The 11,604-nt window shown below is 50.0% G+C and overlaps 1 protein-coding gene across 6 annotated transcripts in view; it reads right to left on the bottom strand.

The window, feature by feature from the left end:
• LOC115165264 (plexin-B3) overlaps positions 1 to 11,604 on the bottom strand; it is a 227,978-nt gene that overhangs the window by 83,059 nt on the left and 133,315 nt on the right. For all 6 annotated transcript variants that reach the window (XM_029718268.1, XM_029718270.1, XM_029718265.1 and 3 more), the window contains exons 5-7: positions 6,925 to 7,053; positions 4,421 to 4,521; positions 1,595 to 1,739 (exon numbers count right to left, since the gene is read on the bottom strand). In XM_029718268.1, the coding sequence (XP_029574128.1) occupies positions 1,595 to 1,739; positions 4,421 to 4,521; positions 6,925 to 7,053 (375 nt within the window). The remainder of the gene's footprint in view (positions 1 to 1,594; positions 1,740 to 4,420; positions 4,522 to 6,924; positions 7,054 to 11,604) is intronic.

Raw genomic sequence — 11,604 nt, forward strand, 5'->3', positions numbered from 1 at the left:
CCTAAACCAGCCCAGACATTACCCACTAGACATTACCCACTAGACATTACCCACTAGACATTACCCCCTAAACCAACCCAGACATTACCCCCTAAACCAGCCCAGACATTACCCCCTAGACATTACCCCCTAGACATTACCCACTAGACCAGCCCAGACATTACCCCCTAAACCAGCCTAGACATTACCCCCCAGACCAGCCCAGACATTACCCCCTAGACCAGCCCAGACATTACCCACTAGACCAGCCCAGACATTACCCACTAGACATTACCCCCTAAACCAGCCCAGACATTACCCCCTAAACCAGCCCAGACATTACCCCCTAAACCAGCCCAGACATTACCCACTAGACATTACCCACTAGACATTACCCCCTAGACCAGCCCAGACATTACCCCCTAAACCAGCCCAGACATTACCCCCTAAACCAGCCCAGACATTACCCCTTAAACCAGCCCAGACATTACCCCCTAGACCAGCCCAGACATTACCCCCTAAATCAGCCCAGACATTACCAACTAGACATTACCCACTAGACATTACCCACTAGACCAGCCCAGACATTACCCCCTAAACCAGCCCAGACATTACCCCCTAAACCAGCCCAGACATTACCCCCTAAACCAGCCCAGACATTACCCCCTAAACCAGCCCAGACATTACCCCCTAAACCAGCCCAGACATTACCAACTAGACATTACCCACTAGACATTACCCACTAGACCAGCCCAGACATTACCCCCTAAACCAGCCCAGACATTACCCCCTAGACCAGCCCAGACATTACCCACTAGACCAGCCCAGACATTACCCACTAAACATTACCCACTAGACATTACCCACTAGACATTACCCACTAGACATTACCCACTAGACATTACCCACTAGACCAGCCCAGACATTACCCCCTAAACCAGCCCAGACATTACCCCCTAAACCAGCCCAGACATTACCAACTAGACCAGCCCAGACATTACCCCCTAAACCAGCCCAGACATTACCCCCTAAACCAGCCCAGACATTACCCCCTAGACCAGCCCAGACATTACCCCCTAAACCAGCCCAGACATTACCAACTAGACATTACCCACCAGACCAGCCCAGACATTACCCCCTAAACCAGCCCAGACATTACCCACTAGACATTACCCACTAGACATTACCCCCTAAACCAGCCCAGACATTACCCCCTAAACCAGCCCAGACATTACCCCCTAGACCAACCCAGACATTACCCCTTAAACAAGCCCAGACATTACCCACTAAACCAGCCCAGACATTACCCCCTAAACCAGCCCAGACATTACCCACTAAACCAGCCCAGACATTACCCCCTAAACCAGCCCAGACATTACCCCCTAAACCAGCCCAGACATTACCCCCTAGACCAGCCCAGACATTACCCCCTAGACCAGCCCAGACATTACCCCCTAAACCAGCCCAGACATTACCCATTAGACATTACTCCCTAGACATTACCCCCCTAGACCAGCCCAGACAACTCCACTGAGTTACTCCACCATGTCTCCTCCAACAGATCCGTCACACAATGTTTGTAGATATACTATACTGTTGAAGATCTGTAACCCACCTGAGTCTCCTCCTCTCTGCTCTGGATGACAGGCTTTAGGCTCTGGACAGTCACACACTGGTTGGCAGGCTGGTTGGCAGGCTGGCAGCTCCACAGCCAGTGGTTGGCCTGGCCCTCACGACTACACTCCAGTCTACGAGTGCATCTGTGTCAGCGGTATAAACACAGGTTAACATGGTAACGTGTGCAGAGGAAACGGCAGTATAAACACAGGTTAACATGGAAACGTGTGATAGATGAAACAGCGGTAAAAACACAGGTTAACGTGGAAACGTGAAACGGCGGAAACAGCGGTATAAACACAGGTTAACATGGAAGCTTATGACAGAGGAAACAGCGGTATAAACACAGGTTAACATGGAAACGTGGGACAGAGGAAACGGCGGTATAAACACAGGTTAACATGGAAACGTGGGACAGAGGAAACGGCGGTATAAACACAGGTTAACATGGAAACGTGGGACAGAGGAAACGGCGGGTATAAACACAGGTTAACATGGAAACGTGTGACAGAGGAAACAGCGAGTATAAACACAGGTTAACATGGAAACGTGTGACAGAGGAAACAGCGGTATAAAGACAGGTTAACATGGAAACGTGTGATAGATGAAACAGCGGTATAAACACAGGTTAACGTGGAAACGTAAAACGGCGGAAACAGCGGTATAAACACAGGTTAACATGGAAGCTTGTGACAGAGGAAACAGCGGTATAAACACAGGTTAACATGGAAACGTCTGACAGAGGAAACAGCGGTATAAACACAGGTTAACGTGGAAACGTGTGACAGAGGAAACAGCGGTATAAACACAGGTTAACATGGAAACGTGTGACAGAGGAAACAGCGGTATAAAACACAGGTTAACATGGAAACGTGTGACAGAGGAAACAGAGGTATAAACACAGGTTAACATGGAAACGTGAAACAGCGGTATAAACACAGGTTAACATGGAAACGTGTGACAGAGGAAACAGCAGTATAAACACAGGTTAACATGGAAACGTGTGACAGAGGAAACGGCGGTATAAACACAGGTTAACATGGAAATGTGTGACAGCGGAAACAGCGGTATAAACACAGGTTAACATGGAAACGTGGGACAGAGGAAACAGAGGAATAAACACAGGTTAACATGGAAACGTGTGACAGAGGAAACGGCGGTATAAACACAGGTTAACATGGAAACGTGTGACAGAGGAAACGGCGGTATAAACACAGGTTAACATGGAAACGTGTGACAGAGGAAACGGCGGTATAAACACAGGTTAACATGGAAACGTGTGAGAGGAAACGGCGGTATAAAACACAGGTTAACATGGAAACGTGTGACAGAGGAAACAGCGGTATAAAACACAGGTTAACATGGAAACGTGTGACAGAGGAAACAGCGGTATAAACACAGGTTAACATGAAAACGTGTGACAGAGGAAACAGCGGTATAAACACAGGTTAACATGGAAACGTGTGACAGAGGAAACGGTGGTATAAACACAGGTTAACATGGAAACGTGTGAGAGGAAACGGCGGTATAAAACACAGGTTAACATGGAAACGTGTGACAGAGGAAACAGAGGTATAAACACAGGTTAACATGGAAACGTGAAACAGCGGTATAAACACAGGTTAACATGGAAGCTTGTGACAGTGGAAACGGCAGTATAAACACAAGTTAACATGGAAACGCATGACAGAGGAAAAGGGGCTTTAACAGTGTGTATGTTTGTGACAGAGGACACAGCACTGTCAACAAGGCAGGTCCTACAGGCCCTAGTTTTGTCACACCTGGACTACTGTTCAGGTGCCACAAAGAGGGACTTGGAAAATTACAACTGTCTCAGAACAGGGCAACACAGCTGGCCCTTGGATGTACACAGAGAACTAACATTAATAATATGCATGTCAATCTCTCCTGGCTGAAAGTGGAAGAGAGATTGACTTCATCACTACTTGTATTTGTAAGTGTTAACATGTTGAATGCCCCAAGCTGTCTGTTTAAACTACTGGCACACAGCTCAGACACCCATACATACCCCACAAGACATGCCACCAGAGGTCTCTTCACAGTCCCCAAGTCCAGAACAGACTATGGGAGGCGCACAGTACTACATAGAGACATGACTACATGGAACTCTATTCCACATCAGGTGACTGATGCAGCAGTAGAATCAGATTTATAAAACAGATTCAAAAACAGCTTATGGAACAGCGAGGACTGTGAAGAGACACAAACACAGACACACGATAACATACGCACCGCTGGACCCCAGGAAGAGTAGCTGCTGCCTTGGCAGGAACTAATGGGGATCTATAATAAACCCCAGGAAGAATAGCTGCTGCCTTGGCAGGAACTAATGGGGATCCATAATAAACCTCCAGGAAGAGTAGCTGCTGCCTTGGCAGGAACTAATGGGGATCCATAATAAACCCCAGGAAGAGTAGCTGCTGCCTTGACAGGAACTAATGGGGATCCATAATAAACCCCAGGAAGAGTAGCTGCTGCCTTGGCAGGAACTAATGGGGATCCATAATAAACCCCAGGAAGAGTAGCTGCTGCCTTGACAGGAACTAATGGGGATCCATAATAAACCCCAGGTAGAGTAGCTGCTGCCTTGACAGGAACTAATGGGGATCCATAATAAACCCCAGGAAGAGTAGCTGCTGCATTGGCAGGAACTAATGGGGATCTATAATAAACCCCAGGAAGAGTAGCTGCTGCCTTGGCAGGAACTAATGGGGATCTATAATAAACCCCAGGAAGAGTAGCTGCTGCCTTGGCAGGAACTAATGGGGATCTATAATAAACCCCAGGTAGAGTGGCTGTGTACCTTCCCTCCAGGACGCACCAGCCACAGTAAGGATCTCTGACAGACAGACAGGACTGGCAGTCAGGCTGCTGTTCACACTGAGATACAGCCACCTTGGATACCTGAGAGAGAGAGAGACAGAGAGAGAGGGAAAGAGAAAGAGGGGGAGGGGGAGAGAGAGAGGGAGGGGGGAGAGAGAGAAAAAGAGAGAGGGGGAGAGGGGAAAGGGGGAGAGAGGAGGAGAGGGGGGAGAAAGAGAGAGATGGAGGGGAGAGAGAAGGTGGAGAGAGAGAGTAGAGAGGGGGAGAGGGAGCAAGAGAGAGAGAGCGAGAGAGGGACATCAGGTCTATTATCCACATGGATAAGGGGATAGAGTCTAGGGGTAGTGGCTAGGGGATAGAGTCTAGGGGTAGTGACTAGGGGATAGAGTCTATGGGTAGTAGCTAGGGGATAGAGTCTAGGGGTAGTGGCTAGGGGATAGAGTCTAGGGGTAGTAGCTAGGGGATAGAGTCTAGGGGTAGTGGCTAGGGGTTAGAGTCTAGGGGTAGTGGCTAGGGGATAGAGTCTAGGGGTAGTAGCTAGGGGATAGAGTCTAGGGGTAGTGGCTAGGGGATAGAGTCTAGGGGTAGTAGCTAGGGGATAGAGTCTAGGGGTAGTGGCTAGGGGCAGTGGCTAGGGGATAGAGTCTAGGGGTAGTGGTTAGGGGATAGAGTCTAGGGGTAGTAGCTAGGGGATAGAGTCTAGGGGTAGTGGCTAGGGGATAGAGTCTAGGGGTAGTAGCTAGGGGATAGAGTCTAGGGGTAGTGGCTAGGGGATAGAGTCTAGGGGTAGTGGCTAGGGGATAGAGTCTAGGGGTAGTGTTTAGGGGATAGAGTCTAGGGGTAGTGGCTAGAGGTTAGAGTCTAGGGGCAGTGGCTAGGGGATAGAGTCTAGGGGTAGTAGCTAGGGGATAGAGTCTAGGGGTAGTGGCTAGGGGTTAGAGTCTAGGGGTAGTAGCTAGGGGATAGAGTCTAGGGGTAGTGGCTAGGGGTAGTGGCTAGGGGCTAGAGTCTAGGGGTAGTAGCTAGGGGATAGAGTCTAGGGGTAGTGGCTAGGGGTTAGAGTCTAGGGGTAGTGGCTAGGGGATAGAGTCTAGGGGTAGTAGCTAGGTGATAGAGTCTAGGGGTAGTGGCTAGGGGATAGAGTCTAGGGGTAGTAGCTAGGGGATAGAGTCTAGGGGTAGTGGCTAGGGGTTAGAGTCTAGGGGTAGTGACTAGGGGTTAGAGTCTAGGGGTAGTAGCTAGGGGATAGAGTCTAGGGGTTAGAGTCTAGGGGTAGTAGCTAGGGGATAGAGTCTAGGGGTAGTGGCTAGGGGATAGAGTCTAGGGGTAGTGGCTAGGGGATAGAGTCTAGGGGTAGTGGCTAGGGGATAGAGTCTAAGGGTAGTGGCTAGGGGATAGAGTCTAGGGGTAGTGGCTAGGGGATAGAGTCTAGGGGTAGTGGCTAGGGGATAGAGTCTAGGGGTAGTGGCTAGGGGTTAGAGTCTAGGGGTAGTAGCTAGGGGATAGAGTCTAGGGGTAGTGGCTAGGGGATTAGAGTCTAGGGGTAGTGGCTAGGGGATAGAGTCTAGGGGTAGTGGCTAGGGGATAGAGTCTAGGGGTAGTAGCTAGGGGATAGAGTCTAGGGGTAGTGGCTAGGGGATAGAGTCTAGGGGTAGTGGCTAGGAGATAGAGTCTAGGGGTAGTAGCTAGGGGATAGAGTCTAGGGGTAGTGGCTAGGGGTAGTGGCTAGAGTCTAGGGGTAGTAGCTAGGGGATAGAGTCTAGGGGTAGTGGCTAGGGGTTAGAGTCTAGGGGTAGTGGCTAGGGGATAGAGTCTAGGGGTAGTAGCTAGGGGATAGAGTCTAGGGGTAGTGGCTAGGGGTTAGAGTCTAGGGGTAGTGGCTAGGGGATAGAGTCTAGGGGTAGTGGCTAGGGGATAGAGTCTAAGGGTAGTGGCTAGGGGATAGAGTCTAGGGGTAGTAGCTAGGGGATAGAGTCTAGGGGTAGTGGCTAGGGGATAGAGTCTAGGGGTAGTGGCTAGGGGATAGAGTCTAGGGGTAGTAGCTAGGGGATAGAGTCTAAGGGTAGTGGCTAGGGGATAGAGTCTAGGGGTAGTGGCTAGGGGATAGAGTCTAGGGGTAGTAGCTAGGGGATAGAGTCTAGGGGTAGTGGCTAGGGGATAGAGTCTAGGGGTAGTGGCTAGGGGATAGAGTCTAGGGGTAGTGGCTAGGGGATAGAGTCTAGGGGTAGTGGCTAGGGGATAGAGTCTAGGGGTAGTAGCTAGGGGATAGAGTCTAGGGGTAGTGGCTAGGGGTAGTGGCTAGGGGCTAGAGTCTAGGGGTAGTAGCTAGGGGATAGAGTCTAGGGGTAGTGGCTAGGGGTTAGAGTCTAGGGGTAGTGGCTAGGGGATAGAGTCTAGGGGTAGTAGCTAGGGGATAGAGTCTAGGGGTAGTGGCTAGGGGTTAGAGTCTAGGAGTAGTGGCTAGGGGTAGTGGCTAGGGGTTACCTTGCTGTCAGTGAGGACGTAAACATTCTGTCCAGACTGGTCCAGGAGTAGGTCAGCGTTGACTGGACTGTCCCGGTCCACCAATACACTCTGATACAATGTCCCTGTTGTGTCAGGCTGGAGAAATACCTGATCGCGTAGAGAAGAAGAAGTGAAGATTATTTATGGTGTGTTGAACCACTGGGAGTCTGGACTGAGGGGAACCACTGGGAGTCTGGACTGAGGGGAACCACTGGGAGTCTGGACTGAGGGGAACCACTGGGAGTCTGGACTGAGGGGAACCACTGGGAGTCTGGACTGAGGAACCACTGGGAGTCTGGACTGAGGAACCACTGGGAGTCTGGACTGAGGAACCACTGGGAGTCTGGACTGAGGAACCACTGGGAGTCTGGACTGAGGAACCACTGGGAGTCTGGACTGAGGAACCACTGGGAGTCTGGACTGAGGAACCACTGGGAGTCTGGACTGAGGAACCACTGGGAGTCTGGACTGAGGAACCGCTGGGAGTCTGGACTGAGGAACCGCTGGGAGTCTGGACTGAGGAACCACTGGGAGTCTGTCCTGAGGGGAACCACTGGGAGTCTGGACTGAGGAACCGCTGGGAGTCTGGACTGAGGAACCACTGGGAGTCTGGACTGAGGAACCACTGAGAGTCTGTCCTGAGGAACCACTGGGAGTCTGGACTGAGGGGAACCACTGGGAGTCTGTCCTGAGGAACCACTGGGAGTCTGGACTGAGGGGAACCACTGGGAGTCTGGACCGAGGGGAACCACTGGGAGTCTGTCCTGAGGGACCACTGGGAGTCTGGACTGAGGGGAACCACTGGGAGTCTGGACTGAGGGACCACTGGGAGTCTGTCCTGAGGAACCACTGGGAGTCTGGACTGAGGGGAACCACTGGGAGTCTGTCCTGAGGAACCACTGGGAGTCTGGACTGAGGGGAACCACTGGGAGTCTGTCCTGAGGAACCACTGGGAGTCTGTCCTGAGGAACCGCTGGGAGTCTGGACTGAGGGGAACCACTGGGAGTCTGTCCTGAGGGGAACCACTGGGAGTCTGTCCTGAGGAACCACTGGGAGTCTGGACTGAGGGGAACCACTGGGAGTCTGGACTGAGGGGAACCACTGGGAGTCTGGACTGAGGGGAACCACTGGGAGTCTGTCCTGAGGAACCACTGGGAGTCTGGACTGAGGGGAACCACTGGGAGTCTGGACTGAGGGGAACCACTGGGAGTCTGGACTGAGGAACCACTGAGAGTCTGGACTGTATCATGTTATCTCCTCTCTCATACTGTCTCTAGTCTGTCCTGAGGAACCACTAAACTCAAATTAATTGTATGTTTGTATATTTGATGCGTTAATACATGCATAAAAAAAATCTAACATTTCAAATGTAATGATATATTCCTCTCTAGGTTTCTTCCTAGGTTTTGACCTTTCTAGGGAGTTTTTCCTAGCCACCGTGCTTCTACACCTGCATTGCTTGCTGTTTGGGGGTTTTAGGCTGGGTTTCTGTACAGCACTTTGAGACATCAGCTGATGTAAGAAGGGCTTTATAAATACATTTGATTTGATTTGACAAACTAGGAGCCAGTACTATAAGGAGACATTGGTAGATAACGTGAGACACATTTGACAGAAAAACGAACAGAGCAAAGCACAGAGAGATCCTTGATGAAAACCTGCTCCAGAGCGCTCAGGACCTCAGACTGGGGTGAAGGTTCACCTTCCAACAGGACAATGACCCTAAGCACATGTTTGGTTCCCTGTGTTGTCAATTAGAAATGTGGGAGAATGTGACATATATGGTAGCCTAATCTGGGGCGGCAGGTAGCCTAGTGGTTAGAGTGTTGGGCCAGTAACCAGAAGGTAGCCTAATATGGGGCGGCAGGTAGCCTAGTGGTTAGAGCATTGGGCCAGTAACCAGCAGGTAGCCTAGTGGTTAGAGAATTGGGCCAGTATGCCAGCAGGTAGCCTAGTGGTTAGAGCGTTGGGCCAGTAACCAGCAGGTAGCCTAGTGGTTAGAGCGTTGGGCCAGTAACCAGCAGGTAGCCTAGTGGTTAGAGCGTTGGGCCAGTAACCAGCAGGTAGCCTAGTGGTTAGAGCGTTGGGCCAGTAACCAGCAGGTAGCCTAGTGGTTAGAGCGTTGGGCCAGTAACCAGCAGGTAGCCTAGTGGTTAGAGCGTTGGGCCAGTAACCAGCAGGTAGCCTAGTGGTTAGAGCGTTGGGCCAGTAACCAGCAGGCAGCCTAGTGGTTAGAGCGTTGGGCCAGTAACCAGCAGGTAGCCTAGTGGTTAGAGCGTTGGGCCAGTAACTAAAGTGGAATGATATTATACTATTTTGTATATTTTTTTACCCAGGTCCCAAGGTTTAACAGGGTACTAGACCAAGGCTTTATCACCATACCCTACCCAGGTCCCAAGGTTTAACAGGGTACTAGACCAAGGCTTTATCACCATACCCTATCCAGGTCCCAAGGTTTAACAGGGTACTCGACCTAGGCTTTATCACCATACCCTACCCAGGTCCCAAGGTTTAACAGGGTACTAGACCAAGGCTTTATCACCATACCCTATCCAGGTCCCAAGGTTTAACAGGGTACTAGACCAAGGCTTTATCACCATACCCTATCCAGGTCCCAAGGTTTAACAGGGTACTAGACCAAGGCTTTATCACCATACCCTACCCAGGTCCCAAGGTTTAACAGGGTACTAGACCTAGGCTTTATCACCCTACCCTATCCAGGTCCCAAGGTTTAACAGGGTACTAGACCAAGGCTTTATCACCATACCCTATCCAGGTCCCAAGGTTTAACAGGGTACTAGACCTAGGCTTTATCACTATAGTCCCAAGGTTTAACAGGGTACTAGACCAAGGCTTTATCACCATACCCTATCCAGGTCCCAAGGTTTAACAGGGTACTAGACCAAGGCTTTATCACCATACCCTACCCAGGTCCCAAGGTTTAACAGGGTACTAGACCAAGGCTTTATCACCATACCCTATCCAGGTCCCAAGGTTTAACAGGGTACTAGACCAAGGCTTTATCACCATACCCTACCCAGGTCCCAAGGTTTAACAGGGTACTAGACCAAGGCTTTATCACCATACCCTACCCAGGTCCCAAGGTTTAACAGGGTACTAGACCAAGGCTTTATCACCATACCCTATCCAGGTCCCAAGGTTTAACAGGGTACTAGACCAAGGCTTTATCACCATACCATATCCAGGTCCCAAGGTTTAACAGGGTACTAGACCAAGGCTTTATCACCATACCCTACCCAGGTCCCAAGATTTAACAGGGTACTAGACCTAGGCTTTATCACCATACCCTATCCAGGTCCCAAGGTTTAACAGGGTACTAGACCAAGGCTTTATCACCATACCCTACCCAGGTCCCAAGGTTTAACAGGGTAGTAGGCCAAGGCTTTATCGCCATACCCTATCCAGGTCCCAAGGTTTAACAGGGTACTAGACATAGGCTTTATCACCATACCCTATCCAGGTCCCAAGGTTTAACAGGGTACTAGACCAAGGCTTTATCACCATACCCTATCCAGGTCCCAAAGTTTAACAGGGTAGTAGACCAAGGCTTTATCACCATACCCTATCCAGGTCCCAAGGTTTAACAGGGTACTAGACATAGGCTTTATCACCATACCCTATCCAGGTCCCAAGGTTTAACAGGGTACTAGACCAAGGCTTTATCACCATACCCTACCCAGGTCCCAATGTTTAACAGGGTACTAGACCAAGGCTTTATCACCATATCCTATCCAGGTCCAAAGGTTTAACAGGGTACTAGACCAAGGCTTTATCACCATACCCTATCCAGGTCCCAAGTTTTAACAGGGTACACTAGACCAAGGTTTTATCACCATACCCTATCCAGATCCCAAGGTTTAACAGGGTACTAGACCAAGGCTTTATCACCATACCCTATCCAGGTCCCAAGGTTTAACAGGGTACTAGAACTAGGCTTTATCACCATAGTCCCAAGGTTTAACAGGGTACTAGACCAAGGCTTTATCACCATACCCTATCCAGGTCCCAAGGTTTAACAGGGTACTAGACCTAGGCTTTATCACCATACCCTACCCAGGTCCCAAGGTTTAACAGGGTACTAGACGAAGGCTTTATCACCATACCCTATCCAGGTCCCAATGTTTAACAGGGTACTAGACCTAGGCTTTATTACCATACCCTATCCAGGTCCCAATGTTTAACAGGGTACTAGACCAAGGCTTTATCACCATACCCTACCCAGGTCCCAAGGTTTAACAGGGTACTAGACCAAGGCTTTATTACCATACCCTATCCAGGTCCCAAGGTTTAACAGGGTACTAGACCTAGGCTTTATCACCATACCCTATCCAGGTCCCAAGGTTTAACAGGGTACTAGACCAAGGCTTTATTACCATACCATATCCAGGTCCCAAGTTTTAACAGGGTACACTAGACCAAGGCTTTATCACCATACCCTATCCAGGTCCCAAGGTTTAACAGGGTACTGTTAAACCTTTGGTATTGTTTGAAGCTAAATTTTCTAGCTAGCCAGCCAGCTTTTCTAGAGAGAGAGAGAGAGAGAGTGAGAGCATTGCATTGTGGGTTTTGTAGTTGAGCTCTGCAGATTTTCACACAAAAAAACTCACTATAAAGACGAAATGTAAAAACTGTTCACAA

Source organism: Salmo trutta, chromosome 28, assembly GCF_901001165.1.
Source record: "Salmo trutta chromosome 28, fSalTru1.1, whole genome shotgun sequence".
Classification (NCBI taxonomy): domain Eukaryota; kingdom Metazoa; phylum Chordata; class Actinopteri; order Salmoniformes; family Salmonidae; genus Salmo; species Salmo trutta.